We start from the raw sequence: 27244 nt of genomic DNA on the forward strand, positions 1-27244 counted from the left end.
ATTCTCTCCCATTATAGATTATTACAAGATATTGAGTATAGTTCCCTGTGCTATACAGTAGGTCCTTGTTGTTTATCTATTTTATATATAGTAGTATATATATTTTAATCTCAAGCTCCTAATTTATCCCTCCCCCACCCCCTTTGGTAACTGTAAGTTTGTTTTCTATGTCTGTGAGTCTATTTCTGTTTTGTAAATAAGTTCATGTGTATACTTTTTTTAGATTCCACATATAGACCTATGATATATGTCTATCAGAAGTCCTTGACTGTAAGCAGTGCAAAGTAACTTTGGCTAACTTAAGCAAAAGAAGAATTTATTGGAAGTATATTGGGCAGCTCACATATTAATGGGAAGGCTCAGAAAATGAGCAGGAACCTAGGTGAAGATATACCGGCAACCCAGGCAGGGCTAGGCTACTTGTCTTGTGATGATGGCGGCTACCATGGATACCACTGTTGCTCCTGGACTCCTGGGGGTACTGTTACCATAGATACTTTATCAGCATCCTTTGTTTTTGTGTCATTTCCTCAAGATTCAAAGTCTTTGGTTGGAATATCAGTTGACTGGGCCTCGGTCCTCCTAACTGCTAGAACAGGGAGGGGACCTTTTGGCTTCTGTAATGGGTGGTAGACCCAGCTTCCAAGGCTCACACAGTGAGTTCAGGGTTCTCCAACACTATTAGTATTTAATTGGAGGTGATTGACTATCACGGATATGATAGGTAGTAGTTGAAAGTTGAACCACCTAATTCTAAATTATTTTCCATTTCTGTAGTGTTATGAAAATAATGTGCTAGTGCTTTTATTTATTTATTTTTATTAAAGCACAATTGATTTACAATGTTGTGTTAGTTTCTGGTGTACAGCAAAGTGATTCAGCTATACATACCTGTATGTATATATATTTTTTCATATTCTTTTCTATTATGGTTTATTATAGGATATTGAATATAGTTCCCTGTACTATACAGTAGGACCTCATTGTTTATCTATTTTATATATAGTAGTGTGTATCTGATAATCCCAGACTCTTAATTTATCCGTCCCCCACCCCCTTTCTATTTCTGTTCATTTGTATCATAGTTTAGATGTTGTGTGGTATTTGCCTTTCTCTTTCCGACTTCATTTAGTATGATAATCTCTAGGTCCACCCATGTTGCTGCAAATGGCATTATTTCGTTCCTTTTTATGGCTGAGTAGTATTCCATTGTATATATGTACCACATCTTCTTTATCCATTCATCTGTTGATGGACACTTACGTTGCTTCCATGTCTTGGTTATTGTAAGTAGTGCTGCTATGAGCATTGGGGTGCTTGTATCTTTTCGAATGAGAGTTTTCTCTGGATATATGCCCAGGAGTGGGATTGGTGGATCATATGATAACTCTATAGGCTTTTAAACCTAAATACTGGATTCTGGGTCTGCAGATACAGCTTCATCCTCCTCCTTACCTATACCCAAGCACCAATGAATTCTCCATTGCTTAAAGAGACCAAACACTTTGGTGACTCAGTCCCTATGCTTCACCTTTACCTTTTGGGGCTCATCTTTCCTCACTAGCACCCTCTCCTCACCCTGAAGCAGATTAACATCCTCCTCCTTTTTTCCACTTCAGCTCAGGAGTCTCTTTCTCCTGTTATTTTAGCTCCGAATCACCTCTGTCAATCATCGCGTAGTAACGAATTACTTCTGAGCCTCCAAAGCTTTGTGTCCCTTTAATAGAGCACTTACTCTGAGATGAAGTTTGGATAGTTGTGTGCCTGTGGTCTCCAGAATGGAATCAAAATATCCTAAGGCTAAGGGTGGTCTTACTCATTTCTTTGTTATTTATAGCTCACATCACAGGGCCCTGTTGAACTCAATTGTTACTTTAAAGGTTAAGCATACTTTCTGTAGTTTGGTCCACACTGATACTATCGCAGAGATATTTTTAAAGAAGCATTACAAAGTTAAACTTAACACAACTTTAAAGGTATTCATCACAAATTCCACTTTGAGAGCGTCTAAATTAAATAGGTGTATTTATTTTTCTTGTTTTCTACAATGGATGGATTATTCCAGGGATTCAAACTGAAGTTCCATGCCCAGGAAGACCATATCTGTAGAGGCTGGGAATTTTAGAAATCTTCCCCGCTCCCACCTCCTCCCCACTCCCCCCTATCTTGGGTTTCAAATAATGGTTACTTGGGAGAAAGGGAGTGAGAAGGTGTATTCAGCTGTTTGCCTTCAGTTTAGCGTTGGAGATCCCTGTTTGCTTTTTTCAGCGTGTGTGCTGCGTGCAGGCGTTCATAGAGGGGGATGCCAGGACCTGGCTGCTTCCTTCAGTCCTCAGGGTCAACAGTGTGACTTGGCTACCCTAGGGAGGGAGCTTGGCTTCACGTGAGGGCTTGTGAACAGACTACCCCGTATTTTTCAGGTACTGGTCGTGGAGTCTCCACGATCCCTTTAAAAACATTGTTTCTAGGACATCTGTCTCCCTGAGCAGAGTATTCTCCTCCCCGGAGAAACCTCCAGTTCTGCCAGAATCCGAAGGCGTGGCTCGGTTGCTGACATTTAACTTTGAGGCCGCTGGCGCACTCAGTCAATTCCTTAGCTCTTTGAAAAGGAAGGTAGAAGCCACAGAATTGATTTGTTGCTTGTGGTTAAAATCTCTGTTATAAGGTTAGAGGAGGTTATTCTAATCTCGACAGTGGAATTTTTTTTTTTTTTTTTTGCGGTGCGCGGACCTTTCACTGTTGTGGCCTCTCCCGTTGCGGAGCACAGGCTCCGGATGCGCAGGCTCACGGGCCCAGCCGCTCCGCGGCATGTGGGATCTTCTCGGACCGGGGCACGAACCCGTGTCCCCTGCACCGGCAGGCGGACTCTCAACCACTGCGCCACCAGGGAAGCTCAGTGGAATTGTTTTTAAAGGCATTAGGTGGTTTTGGCTTACATGGAGCTGGCAGAAAGTCTTGCACTTGGGTGCAGTGACACCTGGGAGTTTTTTTGCAGTGAGCGAAGGCCCCAGAGCATCACTGCCAGCTGCAAAGGGGAGAGCGAGTGCTTCCTCATCTTAGAGAACTGAGAGGGCCAGGGAATCGTCAGGAACTCTCAGAGACTGGCTTTGAAGGGACCCTCTCATTAAACTTGGTAGTGACATCATCCCAGAGGATATGCCAAGTTCTCCATCCGTCAGCAAGTAGTAAGGGCTCATATACCTTATACAGAAAGTAGCAAGTACCCATATGGTGCCTTGTCTTCAAGCTTCACCAGGGCACTGGCACCAGCATATATGTATATATTTATTTATTTATTTATTTATTGAAGTATAGTTGATTTATGTTGTGTTTAATTTTTGCTATATAGCAAAGTGACTCAGTTATACATATGTATATTCTTTTTCATATTCTTTTCCATTATGATTTATCATAGGATATTGAATATAGTTCCCTGTGCTATACAGTAGGACCTTGTTTATTCGTCCTATATGTAATAGTTTGCATCTGCTAATCCCAAACTCCCAGTCCTTCCCTCCCACATCGCCCCTTCCCCTTGACAACCACTAGTCTGTTCTGTATATCCGTGAGTTTGTTTTTGGTTTTTAGATATGTGCATCTACTTAATGGTTGAGGAGTATTCCATTGTATATATGTACCACATCTTCTTTATCCATCCCTCTGTCGATGGCCATTTAGGTTGTTTCCATGTCTTGGCTATTGTGAATAGTGCTGCTGTGAACATAGGGATGCATGTATCTTTTCAAATTAGAGTTTTGTCTGGGTATGTGCCCAGAAGTGGGATTGTTGGATGCACCAGCCTGTATTAAGTGACTACTGCAAACTACTAGGCAGTTGATGTTTAAGTGCTCAGTTGTGCGCTTTCGATCATAATTACCGTGGCCATTGGGGGAAGGCAGGCCACTGTAGGGGAGGTAACCTGAAGACGTAAATGTATTGGGATAAACTTTAGAGGACTTGGGGAGGGGAGTGTGCAGCTAGAGGATGGCATTCCCAGCAGGGCCTTGGAGAATGAGGGTGGCATGTTCACAGGATGCTGCGATGCTGAGGGGACCAGCAGGACTGTTGATAGCTAAAGGAGGGGGCCGAGTGTAGACAGCCTTGAAAACCGAACAGAATTTGAACTTGAAGCTTGTAGCCGATATGTTTATGTGCAAGGGAGTGGCATGCTGGCAGTGGAGTTTAATTAAGGACAGGTGATTCCCAGCTGTGTGAGTGCAGGACGATAGTGGGGTGACGGTTTGAATGTCCTCTGATGTTTACACCGGAAGGAGACTCCTGAGCCTCTTACGTTGGTCTGTTTATGGATTCCGGATCTGATCTTAGGGAACGAATCAGTTACAGTGGAGGTGAAACAGCTGAGCAGGTGACCAGGATTCTTGTTGTACCTCTCGCCTCCCCCAGGAAACTCACTTCATTTTTACCTTAATTCATTTTTCCTTCAACAACGAGGCCTTTGTTATCCCTACTGTGGAGGGAGGGAAAAAAGTCGTGTTCAGGGTCACATTACCTAAAGGCCTCTGGACAGTTACAAAGAAAGTGAGAGAGTGAAACCATAATGGGAAGGAAGTTTTCAGTGCTTCAGAAGCCAGCCAAAAGTAGTCATGCTCTTAGAGAGAGAAGCAAAGGATTCTTGTTGAGAAATGACATGCAGTTTTTGCAAAGAGAAAGGAACTGTTCTTGTTGAAATGGGTCATCATCAATATAAGGCAGAAACGTTGAACCCTCAAACTGAAATTGTAGAATTTCACCCTCTGCCGAGTACAGCACAAACAAATGTCTAGCTTTACTTCAGGCAGGAGCCCGAGGTGCTGCCCGCCCCCTGCCCAGAGGGAGACCCTGGGCAGGTTTTCTATTGCTTCTGCCAGTTTCCCCACGCAGACTAAAGCTGTGTGAGCCATGGTCCTTAGATGAAGGTTTGGGTTGAAAGTAGGTGACTGCAAGTTACTAAGTCAAGAGAAACTTACATGGAAACCCTGAGAGGCAACTCCATGTACAGATTACATAGAAGTTGAATCCTTGGTCAGCTGTGGACTCCCCTAAAACCTGCACTGTCACTTAGGCCCTGGGCCCCAGCCAGGCCTCGCAGCACTCAACGGGTAGGGGTGGTGTCCGGGCGTCTCCTGTGGTTTCTCACAATTCTTGCTCCCGGGGCTGGAGACCTGCTAACAAGGAAAACCGAATTTCTGCTTATGACAGGTATTGATGTCCAGTTTCTGATTTCAGAGATCCTTGACCCTGTTGGTTAGATTATATACCCTATGTTTTTACATAAGAAAACAGACTCAAATCGTGCTACCGGAGTTCCTAACGAAGATCCTGCACTAGAACAGGAAGGGAAAGATTATGCGCACGTGGGACGGCGGATGGTGTCTCTCTTGCATTTTTGCTGTGTAGCCCAGGAATGTCGTGCCACCCTGTGATACACGTTATTATCATTTTACCTTGTCTTACAGGTGAGGGAGCTGGAAGTGAAATGATTCCTTTCAGGTGTGGCAGTGCTGGGATAGCTCACTGGGTTGTCTCTTGGCCCAGTGGAGTGATGATTCCTGGGCCTGGCTGTCTGTAGGGTCTGTCCTGATCATCTTCTCTGCAATTCCAAGGAGAGGGGGCAGAGTGGGAACGGAACTCTCGGTCAGTGCGTGGGCCACTGAGTCTTAGATGACTGTTCATATGGAGTTGGGCATCCTGTCCTTCAGTCTGCATAGGGGTGTGTGTGTGTGTGTGTGCGTGCGCATACGAAGAGCGTTAGTTCCTTCTTAATACTGAGGCCTGCCGAAGAAATGGTGAGAGGCGGCGCATCTTTGGTGCCCTCTGAGCTTAGGCCCCTCCTTCCAGCTCTGCTCTCTATAGCGCCCTGTGGCCTGGAGCCCTGGGGCCTACTCTCACTCGGCAGGCCGTTGGATAAGGTGTGGAAAAGCAGTTTATACCGGTGTTGTGATGATAGGAATGGCTGACTGCAGGGTTCTTACCTGGGCTCCATGTTGAAAGCATGTATCTATGCATACACACATTCCCTACGCCCACCTTTATACACCCATACATATACACATGTATATTCTTAGGTAGGCCACAGTTTGGCCCAAAGAGTTGTAATCTGTTGGCATATGCCATTCCTGATCCAGATCGTAAGAGAACACCACACTTTTTTTTTTTAATTGAATTGAAGTATAGTTGATTTACAGTGTTGTGTAGTTTCAGGTGTACAGTAAAGTGATTCAGTTTATATATATATATGTGTATATATATTTATAAATATATGTATATATAAATATATATAAATATATATATATTCTTTTTCAGATTCTTTTCCATTATAAGTTATTGTAAGATATTGAATATAGTTCCCTGTGCTACACAGTAGGTCCTTGTTGTTTATCTATTTTATATATAGTAATGTGTATCTGTCACACTTTCTTTACTCAAGTGTCTGGGTCCTCAACTCCTCCCTGGCTCTGATTTGGTGGGAGAGAGGCGGAGGGTGCAGAGGTGTGTTTGTGTTTTTTGTTTCTTTGCCTATGTGCACTGTTCTCCATCTTGCTTAGGGCTTCTCGGCGGTGGTTGCACATCGGAATCATATGAAGAGCCTTATAAAATACACATGCCTGGGCCCTGTCCCAGTGATTCTGATTGACTAGGTCTGGGTGAGACTGGGGTACTGGCATTGGCAGCGTTCCCCAGGTGATCCTAATAGGTGGCCAAGGTTGCTCTGTGTGTCTCTCCAACTTTCCACCAGTATTTTCCACCTGCCTGAAGTAGAAGCCAGGCCAGGATTTGCCTTTGGATCCAGGCCATCGATAATTCCTAATTTTAGCCTTGACTTTTAGATTTATAGATGTAGAAGATGAGGCCCAGAAAGGGCTGAGTTTCTTTCCAGGGTAGTCCTTTGTCGGTCGGCCAAAAAGAGAACGCTGACAGATACTGTCACAGGCATTGGAACTGTCATTTTAGGCTGATCTTTACATAGTATGTCATTCACACTCGGTTTTTATTCATCCTTAAGATCTAAGTCACAACTACATTATTTATTTTAACATTGTAAGATAAATATTCTGGTTGTCAAAATCTTTTTTCTCTTTTTCTCTCTAGTCTGAACATGCTTACGATACATGTGAGCACACGCGCAAATATTATTTTGTGGGTTGAGGTAGAGAAACTCAGGAAGAAGTTGAGTAAATTTCTATCTTACAGCCTCTTAGAATAATTAGTTGCTTACTACTAGCTTGGGCCTTATGGGAAATGGGTAGATAACAATCCTAGCAAGAAATTGCAAATGACCTGTTTGAAGTGATGGCTGTAAAACATGATTTTTCTTCTAATGGAATTACCTCTGGGGCAAGGATTTTTTTTTTTAATGTATTTTTATTACATCACAGGAGAACAACTCGTGTTATCCTGCTAAGTGACAGCAGCATGACACTGTGTGATTCCAAATTTGTATGTACAAATCTTAATGTATAAAATTAAACAGAAATGTACCATAAGACTAACAGCAGTCCTCTATGTGATTGTATTATTGGTAATACATAATCATAAAAATGCATTTTCTTTCCTTGTGAAAATCAGATACTGAAGCAGGATCAGCTTAAGCTCCTTGGCCTCTGTGCAGGTTTTCTTGACCTTTAGGCAGGGTTAGGCCCTTTGTCCTGAGCTCCCACTGTATCTAGAACAAGCCTTTGTTACAGCCAACGCTACCCTGCCTCGTAACTGCCGGCCAACATGTCTGCTTCCTAATGAATTATGAGACTCCTGACGGCAGAGTTCTTGTCTTGTTTATCACTCTAGCATGGTGCCTGGCACGTAGAACATACCAGGCACATGCTGACTAAATGTTGAAACAATTTCTGTTGGAACTATAGACCAAAGTAATCAGATTTAATTCTGAGGCTTGGTATTGCCCACTCCTTTTCGGGTTCCACAGTCAGTAACACAAGCATCTCAGATAATATTTTTCCTAAAAGCTTTGTCTACAACTCGGGTGAATTGCCACCGTGAAATGGGTGCTGCTTGGGTGTCTGGGTGGGAAAATTCCTTTGAGGGATATGGAGGCATCAGACAACTCTACCTATTCGCATCCATCATTTGATCATGCATCTGCCTCCCTTACTGGGATTCCTTGCTCACCATGCAACTTCCAAGTTGTAATTTGGCTTCCTGTGGAAATGTCAAAACAGTAAATGTGCTGGCTGGCCTGGAGGGCATAAGAGACTGTTCCCTCTGGCGGTTGTGTTTCTCATGGTAAATTAATGAATTGGCAAAATTTGGATTCTGATGACCCAATGAGGGGCCGCCACCCTGTGAAGTCTCTTGGCATGCTTTGTACCATCTATCTTATCTCCACCAACAGTGGAGAATCAGAGGGGAGGGTTCATTGTCCAGAATGCTAGGGAAAGGATATCCAGGATGGAAGAGAAGCTGTCGAGGTAAACTTTGGACAGCTGTGGACAAACCTTCAGGTTTGGGTACAAGAAAGTTTTGATATGGATTAATTCTACACGTGATGAGGAGAAGACCAGGGCAAACTATACAATGATCCATTATAGTCACACGTTAACGGAAAAGGCACTAAGATGTCCTTAGCCGTTAACTCTCTAAATTGTTTTTCCTTGTATTTGTAACTAATCTAATTGATATTCATGTTTAGCTACCATATATATGTCTATATATATGTCTATATATATATAGTTTTTAATAGAAAAGGCCTTTTATTTTTTTTGAACTTTTGAATTTTGTTTTATTTATTTTTTTATACAGCAGGTTCTTATTACTTATCTATTTTATACATATCAGTGTATACATGTCAATCCCAATCTCCCAATTCATCACACCACCAGCCCCACCCGCTGCTGCTTTCCCACCTTGGTGTCCATACGTTTGTTCTCTACATCTGTGTCTCTATTTCTGCCCAGCAAACCGGTTCATCTGTACCATTTTTCTAGATTCCGCATATATGCATTAGTATACGATATTTGTTTTTCTCTTTCTGACTTACTTCACTCTGTATGACAGTCTCTAGATCCATCCATGTCTCTACCAGTGACCCAATTTTTTCCTTTTTATGGCTGAGTAATATTCCATTGTATATATGTACCACATCTTCTTTATCCATTCGTCTGTCGATGGGCATTTAGGTTGCTTCCATGACCTGGCTATTGTAAATAGTGCTGCAATGAACACTGGTGTGCATGTGTGGTTTTGAATTATGGTTTTCTCTGGGTATATGCCCAGTAGTGGGATTTCTGGGTCATATGGTAATTCTATTTTTAGTTTTTTAAGGAACCTCCATACTGTTCTCCATAGTGGCTGAATTACATTCCCACCAGCAGTGCAAGAGGGTTCCATTTTCTCCACACCCTCTCCAGCATTTGTTGTTTGTAGATTTTCTGATGATGCCCATTCTAACTGGTGTGAGGTGATACCTCATTGTAGTTTTGATTTGCATTTCTCTAATAAGATGTGCTTCTTAGCCATCTGTATATCTTCTTTGGTGAAATGTCTGATTAGGTCTTCTGCCCATTTTTGGATTGGGTTGTTTGTTTTTTTAATATTGAGCTTCATGAGCTGTTTATATATTTTGCAGATAATCCTTTGTCGGTTAATTCATTTGCAAATATTTTCTCCAATTCTGAGGGTTGCTTTTTGTTTTGTTTGTAGTTTCCTTTGCTTTGCAAAAGCTTTGAAGTTTCATTAGATCCCATTTGTTTATTTGTGTTTTTGTTTCCATTACTCTCGGAGGTGGATCAAAAAAGATTTTGCTGTGATTTACGTCAAAGAGTGTTCTTCCTGTTTTCCTCTAAGAGGTTTATAGTGTCTGGCCTTACATTTAGGTCTCTAATCCATTTTGAGCTTATTTTTGTGTATGGTGTTAAGGAGTGTTCTACTTTCATTCTTTTACATGTAGCTGTCCAGTTTTCCCAGCACCACTTATTGAAGAGACTGTCTTTTCTCCATTGTATATCCTTGCTTCCTCTGTCATAGATTAGTTGACCATAGGTGCATGGGTTTATCTCTGGGCTTTCTGTCTTGTTCCTTTGATCTATATTTCTGTTTTTGTGCCAGTACCATATTGCCTTGATTACTGTAGCTTTGTAGTGTACTCTGAAGTCAGCGAGTCTGATTCCTCCAGCTCCGTTTTCTTCCCTCAAGACTGCTTTAGCTATTCGGGGTCTTTTGTGTCTCCATACAAATTTTAAGATTTTTTGTTCTAGTTATGTAAAAAATGCCACTGGTAATTTGAAAGTGATTGCATTGAATCTGTAGATTGCTTTGGGTAGTAGAGTCATTTTCACAATATTGATTCTTCCAATCCAAGAACATGATATATCTCTCCATCTGTTTGTGTCATCTTTGATTTCTTTCATCAGTGTCTTACAGTTTTCTGCATACAGGTCTTTTACCTCCTTAGGTAGGTTTATTACTAGGTATTTTATTCTTTTTGTTGCAATGGTGAATGGGATTGTTTCCTTAATTTCTCTTTCTGATCTTTCATCGTTAGTGTATAGGAATGCCAGAGATTTCTGTGCATTAATTTTGTGTCCTGCAACTTGACCAAATTCACTGATTAGCTCTAGTAGTTTTCTGGTGGCATCTTTAGTATTCTCTCTATATAGTATCATGTCATCTGCAAACAGTGACAGTTTTCCTTCTTCTTTTCCAATTTGTATTCTCTTCATTTCTTTTTCTTCTCTGATTGCCATGGCTAGGACTTCCAAAGCTACGTTGAACAATAGTGGCGAGAGTGGACATCCTTGTCTTATTCCTGATCTTAGAAGAAATGCTTCAGTTTTTCACCATTGAGAGTGATGTTTAATGTGGGTTTGTCGTATATGACCTTTATTATGTTGAGGTAGGTTCCCTCTATGCCCACTTTCTGTAGAGTTTTTATCATAAATGGGTGCTTAATTTTGTCAAAAGCTGTTTCTGCATCTATTGAGATGATCATATGGTTTTTACTCTTCAATTTGTTAATACGGTGTATCACATTGATTGATTTGCGTATATTAAGGAATCCTTGGGGGCAAGGATTTTAATTAAAAAAAAAAATAGCCTGAGTCTTTCCCCAGAGTAAACTAAGTTACTTTTGCCAGAAAGAGCCTTCAACTTGGTGCCCATGCAAAGAAACGAGTGCAGAGAGGAAAGACCGCCCAGACCCATGCTGCTGAGTATTCCCATGATGTTGTAGATGCCAGATCAGTGTTGCTGTCATGGTATCTCATGTTCAGTGACTGTAGAATTGAACACAGTGTCACGTTTAATTGAAACAGGAAGCACACTCCTCTTTGAGTGTGAAGCAGATACAGAGGAGCTGAAAAAGGTCAGTGCCGGGCAGAGGGCCAGAACCCATGACCCGGGCTCACACTGCCACCCGAGGCTCCAGAACCCTCAGAGTGGGGCTGAGCGCTCTGTCCTGGGTTGGGACAGGCCCTTGCTAACACGTGGTCTGGCAAAATGACCACCCCTCTCTGCATCTTTCATACATTCCAAGAGACAGCTGCCCTTCCCCTTTTAGTTTTCCTTTTCTGGCCTCCCTGCCTCCCTCCTTTCTGTCCCCCACCTTGACCTTTCCAAACTTGGTGACTTGTCCAGTTCCTCAGGGGACTTGATTTCTGCCAGTGTTTCTGCTGCTGCCCTTGGAAGTAGGTTGTGAGAAAGGGTCCCTGCCTTCACTCAGCGTGTCTTGAAAATTGTTATTGTGACCTCACGGGTCATTTTGGTGGGTGGCTAGACTTGTGATGATTCTGAATAGTAACTTTGGAATTTTATGAATCGAAAAGACAGAGCTGCCACTGCCAGTGGAAATGTGTGTGGGAGAACAGCTAGTGTGACTCACACGGCGAAGAGGGAGAGGAGGACTTCATTGGCACTAATATGCACTTTGCTTTCTGCCCCCAGGTCCCCCTCCTGCCTGTTACAGCCCCAGTAGTCCCATCCAGATTCTGGAAGACCCCAACTACTTTTTCCCAGACTTTCAGCTCTATTCTGGGAGGCATGAAGCATCTTTGACGGTGGAGGCAAACAGTAGCATCAGGGAAAAAGTTGGTAAGTTCTTTTATTGGCACTTGTGTTGGAAAAGCAGAACAATCTTATGTTTCTCATTTTTCGCTCTTTTGCATAATTTTTTCTCTATCCTTCTTTTAAATATCAGCATATTGAATTATTGGTTGTCTCTGTATTGGTAGGTGCCTTATTTTTAATGTTTGGTAAACATTAACAAGGTTTTAATAGACTGTTTTACTATAATATGTGACCCTCTCAACAGAGTTCCTAAGTATGTAGGAACTTCAGAATTATACCACTTATGCCTTCATTTTCTTCTAATTCCTAAATATTCTTTTGTATTCTTTCCCAGAGTCTTTCATTCCTTTTTTTCTTCTCTGCTTTCATTTTCACCTCTTTTTGCAAATGATTCAGAAATTCAGAGAAATTCAAAACTATAGTCAGGAAGGAACTGCTTCCTTTGTAAAAACTTTCTGCCTATTTTTGAGGGTTTATGAGATTGGTTAAACCATGAAAAGGAATCTTCAAAACCACTTTAAAGAAGATCTCAGGGTTCTTGCCAAATGTGCTTATGAAAAGGAAATTCAGTAGTTTTCATGCTTAATGAGACACCATTCCTTTTATTATTCATCCAAAAAAATCTTTTTCCTTTGGATATATATTTTTATTTGAATTTTTATTCATTTTATTTTAAAATGTTGATTTCTATTTGAATTTGCTTGTTTCATTAAGCCCTGAAGGTAAGGACTGTCCACTTCACTCTCCTAACCCCAGCACCTATCAGAATGCCTGACTATAACAGGTTGGCAGTTGGTATTTGTAGAGTGAGTGATGGCTGAACTCAACCCACACTGTTAATCGCTCTCCTAGGGTTGTTTATCACTTATTACAGTTATTTGGCAATTCATCTTGTGTGGACTTTCAATGATCTGTTTTTGTTGTTTAAAAATTTTTGTTGTTGAACTTCTGGTTTAAATCTCAGTTACTGTACACCTTCTCTGAAGGTGAGGAATAAGTTTGAATTTACTCCACATGCCGTCCTGTGAGGCAGGTATGAAGCCTGACCATTATACAGAGCAGAAAGGTTCAGAGAAGCCAAGTAATTTGCCTGAGGTCACAGAGGTGTGATTTTGGGGTTGATCAGAGTTGAGCTTCAGGAACCAGTCTGTAAAGTTCTTTACTTGGCAATTATTATTTTTTTTTAACCACTTTTTAAAATTGAAGTATGGTTAGTTTACAATGCTATGTTAGTTTCAGGTGTACAGCAAAGTGATTCAGTTATATGTATATCTATCTATCTGTCTATATATCTATTCTTTTTCAGATTCTTTTTCATAATAGGTTATTACAAGATACTGAATATACTTCCCTGTGCTATACAGTAGGTCCTTGTTGTTTATCGCTTTCATGTATAGTAGTGTGTATATGTTAATCCCAAACTTCTAATTTATCCCTGCCCCCCACAATTCTTTCCTGAATGCCTTCTGTATATTGGGGTAGTATTCTAGGCACTGGGTATACAGCATGTGAACGTAACAGATAAAACTCTCTGTTCTCTGGTGCTTGAATTCTAGTAGACAAATACAGATAAATACAGTGTTGATCAAAAGGAGAAGAGGCCAGAGGCAAGAGATATTAGGCTGCTCAGGACATTTAGACAACTGGTTAGGGGACTGGAACCCGGGGAGTAGCTGAGGGCATGGAAGCTGGGGCTGCAGTCTTTGCTGTTACAGAGACACTCAAAATGTCATCTATGGTCTCCTTTTCTCATATTTTAATACTGAAAAGTGTAAGAGGGATGTAATCCTTGACAGAATCCCTTGCCCAAAGAAGACAATAAACCCAATGACTTATGTCTAGGTATATACACATGTATATGTGTATTTCTATATCTTATAAGCATATCACACCACCTTCATTTTTTCTCATTTCACTTATCACACCACCTTCATTTTTCCTCATTTCGCTGTGGACTGAAAAGTGCTTGGCACTTGATTAAATGTAGGGAGCAAAGGAGACAAAAGGATCAAAATTGAATCTGAAATTTCTATCTGGTTGTCTCTGATGAGGATGCCATTCATAGAAAAAAAAAAAAAGGCAACCTTGGGGAAGAAAGACGGTTTGGGGGAAAATGATGTGTCCTGTGCATATGTAAAAACAAAGAACCATCACTGCGTAGAATTGTTAAGAGTGAAGGCTGCTGTCTCTAAGGCTGCTTATCTCTAAGGGGCTAGCTCAGCTCCCTCTATTGACAGGGGAGGATGTTGAGCTCTAAGAGAGCAAGTGATTTGCTCAAAGTCTTGCCAGTGCCATCTATTGTGATGATTGCTCTAAGGGAGGTATAATAATGGAGCCCGGACATTGGAGAAGGAGGGCTCAAGCCTGCTGGGCTACAGCAGGAAGGGTTCTACTTAGAAGGTAGCTTTGGAGCCATCACTCAAAGCATGTCTAGGAATTTCCCAAGAAGGGTGTGGTGAGATGCATCTTTCTAGGCAGGGGGATGGATGGGAGCAAAGTCCTGGAGGCCTGAGAGAGCTAGCATGTCTGGGAACTTCTTAGGGTATTGCTGGAACTTGAACTCCAAGGGGTTGCCGGTGAGGAGGCCAGTGATGGCATGAAATGTTGCAGGATGGACAAAGCAATGCCTGCTACACCCTGTGATGGACTGTCAGTTTCATCCTATAATTAATTGGCGAGGAATTTTGTGCAGAGGAGTGATATGATTAAGTTTTCCGGTTTGAACAATCTTAGGGCAGTGGGGAAGATAAGTTGGAGTCTGAGGGGGTGGGTTTGGAAGTGGAAAAGAGCCTAGTGTCAGAGAAATAGATGAGGGGGCTCTTGGAATGGTTTGGGTGTGAGGCTCCACGGGCTTGTCCTGCGGAATGAACACAGATTTCGTCGTGGAATGAGTCGGATCCTGGATCTGTCTCTTCCTACCTCTGTGACCTTGGTGATTTACCTCCTCTAAACCTCTCTCCTTATCTGTAAGATGGGGGAATTAATACCTGCCTCATGCGATTCTATGTGGACTAAACTAAATAAAGGAGGGAATTTAGTACAATACCTGGCACATCATATGCTCCTTAAGAATGTTTTTTGTGGTTGTACTGTGGTTATTGATAATGAACTTGGAGACTGGCAGGGGAATAAAGGGGAGAGTTGGGAGAGATGTTTCATTTCGGAGGCAGAATTGACAGGCAGGCGCTGACCAGATGTTGGGGGTAAGGGAGAGAAAGGAATTTTGGAAAACTCTCAGGTTTCTGGCTTGGCAAAGAGTAGACGAGGCAGGGATCCAGGGGTTGTTTGGATGGGCTGAGGAAGACACGTCGAGTTTGGAGGACCTGTGGGCCATCGGCTGGTGGTTGTAAATGGGTGGGCCGTGGGTCAGTAGGTTCAGACGAGCGGTGGATGAGATGAGAATCTGTCAAAGTGAGGGTGGGTGAGTGCTCAGGGCAGAGCTGTGGGAAAGAATTTAAGGGGCAGGTGGAGAAAAGGGAGCCGGAGATGGAGTGTACGGAGAAACAGCAGGATCCCGAACCATGAGAGGGGGTGGCCTGGATGCTGAGTGAGGAGAGCATTTCAAGAAGTGGATAATCAACATGCTAAATGCTTCAGAAAGGTTAGGCTGGAAAGTTCTCCCTGGGAATGATTACTAATCAGAGCGGTAGGGAGGGCAGTGGACGGCACGTTCGGAAAGTGGAGATGGCAAGTATCGATTGCTTTCTGAGGACGATTAGAAGGGGAGGAGAGCTGCAGGGTGGCACTTAGAGGTTTATGTAGAGCCATGAAAAGATGGTTTCTTTTTGTTTGGTTCTGAGTTTTGCTTGTTTTTTTTGCTTTTTCTTTTTTTAAGTTGGGAAAGACTTGACCTGTTTATATGATGAAGAGAAGGAGTCGGTGGAGAGCTTAAAGGAAAGGGAGGGCTTGAAGGCCCGAGCAAGGTCTAGGAGAAAACGGTAGGCAAGGGAAGGGAGAGTAGTAGAGACACTTTGATTTGGAGAGATGCTTCCATGAGAAACTGTAGGGTAAATGGGAGTGACGGTGTACTGGAAATCTTTAAATGCCTCTGTCGTTAGAAAGTCCGTTATTCACCATGTACGTCCAGACCTATATCTGCGTGGAACAGCCTGACATCTTTTTCCCGTGTTTACCTTCTAGTTGAGGATCCTCTTTGTAACTTACACCCGCCGAACTTCCTGAGGATCTCAGAGGTGGAAATGAGAGGTTCCGAGGATGCGGCAGCTGGAACAGTGTTACAGCGGCTGATCCAGGAGCAACTGCGCTATGGTACCCCGACTGAGAACATGAACTTGCTGGCCATTCAGCACCAGGCCACAGGGAGTGCAGGACCAGCCCACCCCACAAACAACTTTTCTTCCACGGAAAACCTCACTCAAGAAGACCCACAAATGGTCTACCAGTCGGCACGCCAGGAACCGCAGGGTCAGGAACACCAGGTGGACAACACGGTGATGGAGAAACAGGTGCGGTCCACGCAGCCTCAGCAGAACAACGAGGAACTGCCCACGTATGAGGAGGCCAAAGCGCAGTCCCAGTTCTTCCGGGGGCAGCAGCCGCCGCCGCCGCCGCCGCAGCAGCAGGGGGCTGTGGGTCACGGCTACTACATGGCCGGGGGCGCCAGTCAGAAGGCGCGGACTGAGGGCAGGCCCACGGTGAACCGCGCCAACAGCGGACAGGCGCACAAGGACGAGGCGCTGAAGGAGCTCAAGCAGGGCCACGTCCGCTCTCTCAGTGAGAGGATCATGCAGCTGTCGTTGGAGAGGAACGGTGCAAAGCAACACCTCCCTGGCCCAGGGACCGGAAAGGGGTTCAAGGCGGGCGGGGGGCCCTCCCCAGCCCAGCCTGCAGCTAAAGTGCTGGACCCCCGAGGTCCTCCACCCGAGTACCCCTTCAAGACCAAGCCAATGATGTCCCCGGTGGGCAAGACCCAGGAGCATGGACTTTTCTACAGTGACCAGCACCCGGGAATGCTCCACGAGATGGTCAAGCCTTACCCTGCTCCCCAGCCTGCGAGGACAGAAGTGGCCGTCCTGAGGTACCAGCCACCCCCAGAGTATGGGGTAACGAGGTGATTATCAAGCCTAGAAGTTTTTTTTTTTTTTAATTAAAAAGAATTCTTTTTTATTGAAGTATAGTTGATGTATATTATATGTTATAGGTGTACAGTATAGTGATTCACAGGTTTTAAAGGTTATACTTCATTTATAGTTATTATAAAATATTGGCTGTATTCCCCATGTTGTACAATATATCCTTGAAGCTTATTTTATACCTAATAGTGTGTACCTCTTAATCCCCTGCCCCTACATTGTCCCTCCCCCCTTCCCTCTCCTCACTGGTAACCACTAGTTTGTTCTTTATACCTGTGAGTCTGCTTCCTTTTTGTTGTATTCACCAGTTTGTTGTATTTTTTAGATTCCACATGTAAGTGATAACAGACAGTATTTGTCTTTCTCTGTCTGACTTAACTTATTATGATAATCTCTAGGTCCATCCGTGTTGCTGCAAATGGCATTATTTCATTCTTTTTTTTAAAAAATAAATTTATTTATTTATTTACTTATATTTATTTTTGACTGTATTGGGTCTTCGTTGCTGCACGTGGGCTTTCTCTAGTTGCGGCAAGCGGGGGCTACTCTTTGTTGTGGTGCACGGGCTTCTCATTGCGGTGGCTTCTCTCTTGTTGTGGAGCACGGGCTCTAGGTGGGTGGGCTTCAGTAGTTGTGGCACGAGGGCTCAGTAGTTGTGGCTCACGGGCTCTAGAGCACAGGCTCAGTAGTTGTGGCATACGGGCTTAGTTGCTCCGTGGCATGTGGGATCTTCCCGGACCAGGGCTCGAACCCGTGTCCCCTGCAGTGTCAGGTGGATTCCCAACCACTGTGCCACCAGGGCAGCGCCTATTTCATTCTTCTTTTATGGCTGAGTAATATTCCATTGTATATATATGCCACATCTTTATCCATTGATCAGCTGATGGATACTTGTGTTGCTTCCATATCTTGGCAATTGTAAATAATGCTGCTGTGAACATTGGGGTGCGTGTATCTTTTCAAATTAGTGTTTTTGTTTTTTTCGGATATATACCCAGGAGTGGAATTGCTGGTTCATATGGTAGTTCTATTTTTAGTTTTCTGAGAAACCGCCATACTGTTTTCCATAGTAAGCCTAGTGGTTTAATTCCTGTTTTTAGCACTCATTATTTTCAAGGCGTGTTAGCTTTTTGTCGTTGTTTGTTTTCTTGTGCATAATATTTAATAAGCAGCATTTTGCCCGAAATATGCAGAGTGAAACAGAAAAGAGGGCAATTGGGTATTTTCTCCAAATGTGACGGAAGGCAGCGGGGGATTTATGAGTTTAGGGGAGGAGCCTCCATTGCTGGCCATCCTTGGGAGCTCAGCCCAGTGGCCTGGCAGAGCAGCAATTTTCCTGGCTGGCTTTGTGGAGCGTGTCCAAACTCCTGGAACATATTATTACCATGGGGTTTTATAGAGTCTTTCTTCATTGTAGATTTTAAAGGAAAATGTAGTCTGAATTCTAGAACAGAGGAGTTAAAGGGACCATAGAAATCATATAGCCTCACCCCCGTAATTCAACAGATGAGAAACTAAATTCCCACAGTACTCGACTCTGAGGCAGCTGGAGCAAGGCTCAAGTATCCTGACTGTCAAAATCTTATTCCTCCATTGCCTTAATTCCTCCTCCATCTGTTGATGGATTCAACAACACTTACCGAGTGTGTATTCTGTGCAACCCTGTACCTGGTCCAGAGATAAAGATATGGTTCCTACCATCAAGGTCCTTCCAGCATCGTCTTGGGGGAAACCAGCATCTTAACAGATCCTCGTGGTGCAGTGGGCTGTTTTAGGATAGAAATATGCAGAGAGCATTAGGGCACCAGAGAGGGTAGTGTGACTCACAGCTGTAGGACTTAGGGAGAGCTTCACAGAGGAGGTGACATTTGAGTTGGGTCTTGAAGAATAAATAAGAGCTGTGGGGTAGAGGTGAAGTAGCGGTAGGTACTATGCAGGGGAGATGCCGTTTCTTCAGACAAAAAGCTTTGGAGGTTTTGCCGGGCGTGAGCTGCAATAATGCAGAGCACTGGTGGGGTAAGAAGTAGCAGAAGGTGTGTTTGGACAGGGAAGTTGAGACCGGTTGGTGAAGGTCTTTGACTGTCATACTAAAGAGTTCAGAATTTATCCGTAAACAATTAGGAGAACCAGTGTTTTTCAGTAGATACTGTGTTGATGTTTACTAGGCTGACTTCAATGGCAGCGAGGGATGAATTAGAGGAAGGGGATACTGGAGGCCAGGAGGGCCTCAGGGACTGGGTCCATTGTCCAGATAAGACTTGGTGAGGGTGACCTCGGTTTGAGGACATAGGTATAGGGGAGCCTTATATGCTAAGAGAAATAGAATTGATATCATTTAATGATTGATTAGCTGTGGACGTTGAGGAATAATAGGGCAGCTGGAAATAAGGCAATTGGAAAACAAGCTCTCAGGAGAGAAACTGGGTCTGGAGATAGACATTTGGGAATCGCCAGCATTTAGATGTTTCTGAGCTTGCTCTGCTCAGGGAGAGCATGGAGCATGGGAAGAGAAGACAAGTGGCCACTGCCTATCCTGGATATGTCTTCATTCTCACCAAAGGCTTTATTCATCTGTTTCTAAATCAAATGAGCTGAGATTTCCCCGTGCCACCCCCATGGCAGTGTGCAGGGCATACTTTGGCCGTACATCTTGCAAAAAGGGAGTGACTGGGCCTTGGCAGAGAGAGAGAGCTGGCTGATGGGCCTGCCACTTACTTCCCAGCTGCTGACACATTTCCCTGCCTTCGGTGGGGGATGGCAGCTGGGAAGCACTATACCAACCTTTAGGCCCCCGACAGGCAGCAGAACTCAGTGGGCACAGTCTGACCCCACTGGGGAATCAAGATGGGGCCCGGGAGGGCTCTTATTCTTACCCTTTTATGGTTCCTTAAGCCAGGGAGAAATTTAAACTTAAAAACTATCAGGTTTGAAGAAGAAAAATAAATCTTCAGATCTCTGGTTTTTAGAACATTGATTTGTCAGAGCTAAATAATCCATGATGTTTATCCCAGAATCATATCAGAGTCCGGTTTGTGATAGTTCGCATTTGTTTAAGTCAGCCTCTAGAGCCTGATAGAAAGTGAAAATATCCCCAGACCCAGTCTCCTTCCTTCTGCCCGGCTTTATTCTTTGTTAAATGGCAACGCATAAAGTGGGTCATTTTGCTTTTTGTCATTTGGCAGTAGATGTGCTGTGAGTGGGAGACACAGTAAGGGGAGGAGGGAAGCCCTTCCTGGAGGGCTAGCCGGTTATTGGTGGGCGGTGTCATTTGTCTCAAAGTTATGACATCAAAAAGAAGAAGAAATGTATAAAGGATTTGACCTGATTGCCAGGCTTGACAGCTGGGTCCACATGACACATCAAAATGTCCCAGAAGACGTAACAGACAGGCCATGGAGGCTGGGCCGCAGAGCTACAAGGCTCCTTTGTGAGCCTGGCCATGCCTAGCCAGCATGACTCCAGCAGTGCAACCTTTGGCCGACAGGGTAAACAAAGTTGCGTCCACACCAGCCCTGCTTCAGACACCTTCAGTGTGGCCTGAGCTCCAAGGGTTGGATCTGAAGTTCAGCAGTGTGTGATGTTCAAGTTACCTTTGACCCACGAGAAGAGCAGGGCTCCTTTTAATTTCACTGACACATTCCCTTATGCTTAACGGGTTATCAGTTTGTCATTAATAGTGATGGTTTGGGAAGCTGCAGGCTGTTGGGTCAATACATCACAGACTCTTCTGAGTCAGAGAGACTCAGTAATCTCAGACTCTTCTGAGTCTGACTGAGATTACTGGGTCCACGTCCGGGCCGCGTGCTGCAAAAACGGCCTCAGTATGTTGTGAATGTTCAGTGTTCTGATCCAACCCATCAGCCTGTCGAGACTTCAGTTCGTTTTGCCTAGAGGTGGAAAGGTCCAAAGAGCATAGAGCTTAAGATAAGATGAGGAAGAACTTGGAGTTCTTTTGCCTTCATTACTGAGTCACCATAGCTTACAAATTCTCTCACCTGCTCTGATCTGTGAATGATGGAAGATATGGTGGCTTATGGACTCCTTTTGTGGGAAACCCCATGGAGAGACCACCAGTCAAGGTGTACTTGACTTGCACACCTTGGCCTTTTTCATGAGCGTGCTAGTGAGGCTGGGGAGATGGAGGGACTAGGGCGACCTGGCCCCACTGTGGTGGCTGGTGGGGACCTCCAGGGACCATGAGTGGCCATGGATAGAGACTCTGGTTTTGTTCCTGCCCTTTCTTCCGTTTCCTTCAACCTGAAAGTGGAAATGGATATAAATAAGGACAAGGTGAGAATTGGACAGGTTGTTCTCTGGAGAATTAGGCTTTAAAAAAAATAAAGAAAAGGAAGAATTTTGATATTAACGCTGACACATTTTGTAGAAACAGAGCACTTCTAAGAGTTGTGACTTGGCTTACGCAGTCTGTACCGTTAATGGAAGTGAATGCACGAATGAATACCAGTGGATGATCTGACTTTCATCAAAGCAGTTTGGAGCACAGTTGTCAAATGTATGTTTGTTTTCCAAAGAAATCTGTCCATATTTCCGAAAGTGGAAACTAAAGATGCTAAAAGATTATTTAATCTTACTTTCTTAATACAACCACTGTTAACATTTTTCCTGTACAAATTAATTTTTTCACATGTTGTCATCATAGATTATATTCCGTTTAGTATCTTAGCTCTTTTTAGATAGTATTGTATTACAAGTTTTTTTCTACAATGTTTGTTTTCATAACCATCCTTTCTGTTGCTGCATAATATTTCATAAATTATATCATTTACATCTTTTTCTCTATAAATAGTATAGAGACCATCATCCTGCACATCGAATTTTCCATATTTTGGTTTACTTCTTTAGGCATCATTATTTAGAAATGAAATTATTGGGTAAATTTTAGTTAAATATTTAATGACTTCTGATACCAGATAACTTTATGAAAATATTGTAGTGCCTGTTTCACTGCCCTATGACCAACATTAGTCATTATAATTACAAAACCTTTGCTAATGTAATAGGCAAATTGTGTTAATTTTTAATTTTCATTTGCAATTATTAGCTTGGTTAATTTGGCGGGGGCCGTGTATTTGACTAGTTAGATTGATTTGATTTTGAAAATTGGCCCTTGGTATTTTTGTGTTCATATGATCTGTATATTTTCATGGCTTCAGAATAAACTAAAACCTGTTTTCTCTAATACTTGCTCTGCTTTTCCAGTTTCTGGAACTCCATCTCCACCCTTCTCAGGTAACAATGGAACAGAGGCAGTGGTAGCATAGGCCTCAGGCACGGTGTGGGTCCTCCTCCTACATCTTCAAAACAGTTCTCAGGGATGGATACTGTGAATATCCCCATTTTATGATATGGGGATTTATGATATGATAAAAACGTAGGCTGAGAGAGAGAGGTTACAGTAACTTAGTCACGGGCACCAGATTGGAAGTGCGGGAGCCGGGGTGCAGCCCTGGACCTCTCTGCCACACGGTGCCTCTCCCATGAGTGTAAACACTCGACCACGGCCAAGGATTTCCAGTTTTATTTGGTGTCACTTAGCCGGTGAATTTCTAATCAGATTTATATGTCACACCTGATGTCCAGCCTGTGTTCCGCCCCCCTGGGACCAGGATCCCCTTTCTCCCCAGGTACCTCGGAAGACTTAGGAGCACACTGAACCTTGCTGACAGCTGTAGGTTGCGAGCTTCGGCTGTCTTCGGTTTGCTTTCATTTGGAGGTCGGGGACTGTGAAGCAGTATACCAGCGGTATATGGAGTTGTTTGCTTTAGCCTGTGTTTAGCAGAAGGCTTCAGTTATGGAAGATGCTACGTACTCTTTTAGTGATTTTTATGATTTTTTATGTTTCAGGCAGTATGAGAAAAAGACTAAAAATGACTTCTGTCAATGAAAGGCACTCTCTTTCTGCCTGTCCATTACCTTTTCTGCCCTTTATCTTAGCTGAATCTTGCCTTTCAGAATATGGGGTTTGATTTACTAGCTTCCCAGAGGCAGAGGGAAGAGTGGTAACTGTTTATTGATAGTTTATTCATCTATGAATGTATTCATTTTATTCTTGGTGTGTAGATAGATACTATAAAAGCAAGGAGTGGTGGCGTTTGACCCAGCCCTTCTGTCCTGGGCTGATACAAGCATCTTCTTACAAGATGACATCAGAGCCAGCGGTGCCGTGGATCCCCTTCCACAGAGCACATTTGCTCCTTCTCTTCGGAAGCCGGCATCACCACCACCATCCTTCCCATCAGTGCAAGGGGCTCGCGGTTTCCTGCACTAATGGAGGGACCCTATAGTGTGACTGGTCTCCCAAATCGCTCATGTTTTCCTTTAAAAAATGCCCTGTACATTTTCCCCCAGATAAACCTCCTGGTGTGGTTTTATTTAGCATAGAGTCAAAGTTCCTGATGCTCTCTGGGAACATGTCAAAAGACAGTGCAGGGAGGAGGGAGGGAGCAAAGAGGACACAGCCCTGGGGCACATGTGGTGAATTAGAGAGAGAGAAGCCTCTCCCCAAGAACACACATCGATCCAACAGTGCAGCCAGAATGCAGTTTACAACGTGAACAAGCATAAAGATACAGGCTAAAGAGCAGGTCTTACCTCTGGGTGGGCGTGAGGTCTGGAATGTGCTGTAGTACAGGAAAGAGTGTTTGATGGTCCGGTCTTACTCTGAGTTGGAAACGGCTGGAGGAGGAAGGAGGATTTTTGGAGTAAGTGTGTTTGCAAAGTGCTGATTTGCAGTTTAGACACCTATGAAAATGAATTGCTATGTGGCATCAAAATGTGAGCTAGACCCAAGGCTATTGGATTAACAACTATGCGTTGCTCTTAACAAAAGTGAGGCCAGGGAGTGTTATTTAAATTCCACCAGCTAGGGCTTCCCTTGTGGCGCAGTGGTTGAGAGTCCGCCTGCCAATGCAGGGGACGTGGGTTCGTGCCCTGGTCCGGGAGGATCTCACGCGCCGCGGAGCGGCTGGGCCTGTGAGCCATGACCGCTGAGCCTGCACGTCCGGAGCCTGTGCTCCGCAACCGGAGAGGCCACAACGGTGAGAGGCCCGCGTATCGCAAAAAATAATAGTAATAATAATAAATTAAAAAAAATAAATTCCACCAGCTAAACATGTGTTTTGAATACCAGCATTAAAACTCAGGAGTTTGTACAATTTTTAAGCTGAATTATGGCTGGATGAGCCAAATAAAATGCCCTGTTTATTGTGAGAAGCAACTCTGCAGTGTGGGAATTTCAAAAGGCTAGGGTCAAGTTCAGGTTACTTTCTCAGGAAATCTAACACAATTCCGGCAGCAATGCATTAAATGAGTGGCTTCTCCAAACAAGGGGATTATCCATACGCATCCTGCATAGCAATCATTTTGATATTAGCTTACCCAAGACCCTAGTCTCAATTTGAACATTTATGAGTCTCGTGTCTGCACCGCCAAAGGGATCCAGGTGGGAAGGCTGTGGGTTTGGGAAAAGAAGATTTGAGGGGTTTTGAGTCCTGGCTCTCCCACTTTGTAGCAAATTGAATAAGTTCTCAGAGACTCAGTTTCCTTATGTGCAACTTGTTACAGCTGATTTTTCCTAAAACTAACTGATTTTCTTCCTTACATAAATGAAACATGTTCATTGTAGAAAATCTAGAAATATAGATAACTCCCACTTCCTCCACTCCCTAAAAAAAAAAAGGAAGGAAAATAGAAATTACCTGCAGTCCCATTATCCAGCCGTAACCATTGTTAAATACCCCATTCACTGTTGCTTTGAGGGTTAGAAAATTATAAGAAAATACTCTAAGCTGGAAATCTCTAGGTAAATAAGAGGTATTTTTATTGAGTGAGAAGTCTTAAAATTTGAACCTCTTCACAGCCAAGAAGCCCTTTGTTATTTTCATCTCATTGTAAAATTCTTTTATTTTATTTTGTTTACTTTCTCTGATTATTAGAATAACTGCTGATTTTTTGGCTTATCTTTATTTTCTAATTTTTCTCTATTTTCTAATTTTTCTCTAACATATATTACTTAGTGAAATTTTTTTTGAATAGCCATCCGTGTTCATTGTAGAAATTGTATAAAGAACAGAAAAATATGAAGAGTGAAAAAACATCCCTAATTTCATCACCTAGAGATAGTCATTCTGACCTTTTGTCATAGTTCCTTCTAGTCATTTTTCTGTATATTATTTTTTACTCAGGTGAAATGCTAATATGTATCATATCTTGAGAATTTTAAAGAATCTTTGCTTAGAGGCTCAGTAAACATTCTTTGAACTGAATTGTTAATGTTGATAAATGGAAAACAGTTGTTTTGATTTTACTTCTCTACTAATAAGTTTGCTTTAGGAAATGTATTAAGCTGTTTGCATTTTCTCTTCTGAATTACTTGATCATTATCCTTCATCTGTTTATCCATTGATGTTTCTTTTCCTGTTGTGTTTTGGACAATTTTTGTCAGTCACACAAGCCATATTTATTAAATGTTAGCATGATGGCCTAATTGTAGATAAATATATAGTTTAATACATTGAGTATAGCTTGCTGATCACCGTTGATGCTTGGGGATCTGGGGACAGTAGAGTGGGGACTGCTAGTCTGTTTGCATGAATTGTTTTGTTGCTCACTGATTTCTGGAATTATCTCCAAAATGAGGCCTTTTGGTGTTCATGCAATGTGGACTAGAGCAGTGCTCAACAATAGAAATATAATGTGAGGAGGGGAAGAAGGGGTGGGATAAATTGGGAGATTGGGATTGACACATATACACTACTATATATAAGATAGATAACCAATAAGGACCTACTGTGTAGCACAGGGAACTCTTCTCAATACTCTGTAATGACCTATATGGGAAAAGAATCTAAAAGAATCAGTGTATAACTGATTCACTTTGCTGTACAGCAGAAACGAACACAACACTGTAAATCAAGTACACACCAATAAAAATTAAAAAAAAAATAAAATGGCTAAATTAAAAAAAAATAAAGATATTGACATCCTTAAAAGAAGTGTAATCTGGGTCACATATCTAATTAAAATTTTTCCTACAGCCACATTTTTAAAAAGTTAAAAGAGGGCTTCCTTGGTGGTGCAGTGGTTGAAAGCCCGCCTGCCGATCCAGGGGACACGGGTTCGTGCCCCGGTCCGGGAAGATCCCACATGCCGCGGAGCGGCTGGGCCCGTGAGCCATGGCCGCTGAGCCTGCGCATCCGGAGCCTGCGCATCCGGATCCTGTGCTCCGCGACGGGAGAGGCCACAACAGTGAAAGGCTCGCGTACTGCAAAAATAAATTAAAAAAAAAAAAAAAAAAAGTTAAAAGAAACAGGTGAAATTAATTAAAAAACATGTTTTAGTTAACCCATTTTTAAAAATTGAAGTATAGTTGATTTACAGTGTTGTGTTAGTTTCTGCTGTACAGCAAAGTGATTCAGTTATACATACATATATACATTGTTTAAAAATATTTTTTTCTATTATGGTTTATCACAGGATATTGAATATAGTTCCCTGTACTATACAGTAGGACCTTGTTGTTTACCTATTTTATATATAGTAGTTTGTATCTGCTAATTCCAAACTCCTAATTTATCCCTCCCTGCCTTCCCCTTTGGTAACCGTTTGTTTTCTATGTCTGAGTCTATTTCTGTTTTTTGTCAATAAGTTCATTTGTATCATTTTATAAGATTCCAGATACAAGTGATGTCATATGATATTTGTCTGACTTACTTCACTTAGTATGATAATCTCTAGGTCCATCCATATTGCTGCAAATGGCATTATTTCTTTCTTTTTTATGGCTGAGTAATATTCCATTGTGCTTATATACCACATCTTCTTTATCCATTCATCTGTCAACGGACACTTAGGTTGCTTCCATATTTTGGCTATTGTAAATAGTGCTGCTATGAACATTGGGGTGCATGTGTCTTTTCCAAATATATGCCCAGGAGTAGAATTGCTGGATCATATGGTAACTCTAGTTGTAGTTTTTTAAGGAACCTCCATACAGTTAGTTAATCCATTTAAAAACATTTTTAGATACATGTTTTAGTTAACCCATTATATGCAAAATATTATGATTTCAACAGGTAATCAGCATAAAAAACTATTAATGAGATGTTTTACATTTT

General features: G+C 42.6%; 1 protein-coding gene across 11 annotated transcripts in view; it reads left to right on the plus strand.

The window, feature by feature from the left end:
- The window catches only part of AMOTL1 (angiomotin like 1), a 175618-nt gene that overhangs the window by 88956 nt on the left and 59418 nt on the right, over positions 1-27244 (plus strand). For 10 of the 11 annotated variants that reach the window (XM_067750736.1, XM_067750738.1, XM_067750735.1 and 7 more), the window contains 2 exons: positions 11893-12039; positions 16156-17086. In XM_067750736.1, the coding sequence (XP_067606837.1) occupies positions 11893-12039; positions 16156-17086 (1078 nt within the window). Of the gene's footprint in view, positions 1-11531; positions 11637-11892; positions 12040-16155; positions 17087-27244 lie in introns of those variants that run through there. The other variant, XM_067750745.1, reaches the window with a different exon arrangement.

The sequence above is a fragment of the Pseudorca crassidens genome, chromosome 9, assembly GCF_039906515.1.
Source record: "Pseudorca crassidens isolate mPseCra1 chromosome 9, mPseCra1.hap1, whole genome shotgun sequence".
Taxonomy (NCBI): domain Eukaryota; kingdom Metazoa; phylum Chordata; class Mammalia; order Artiodactyla; family Delphinidae; genus Pseudorca; species Pseudorca crassidens.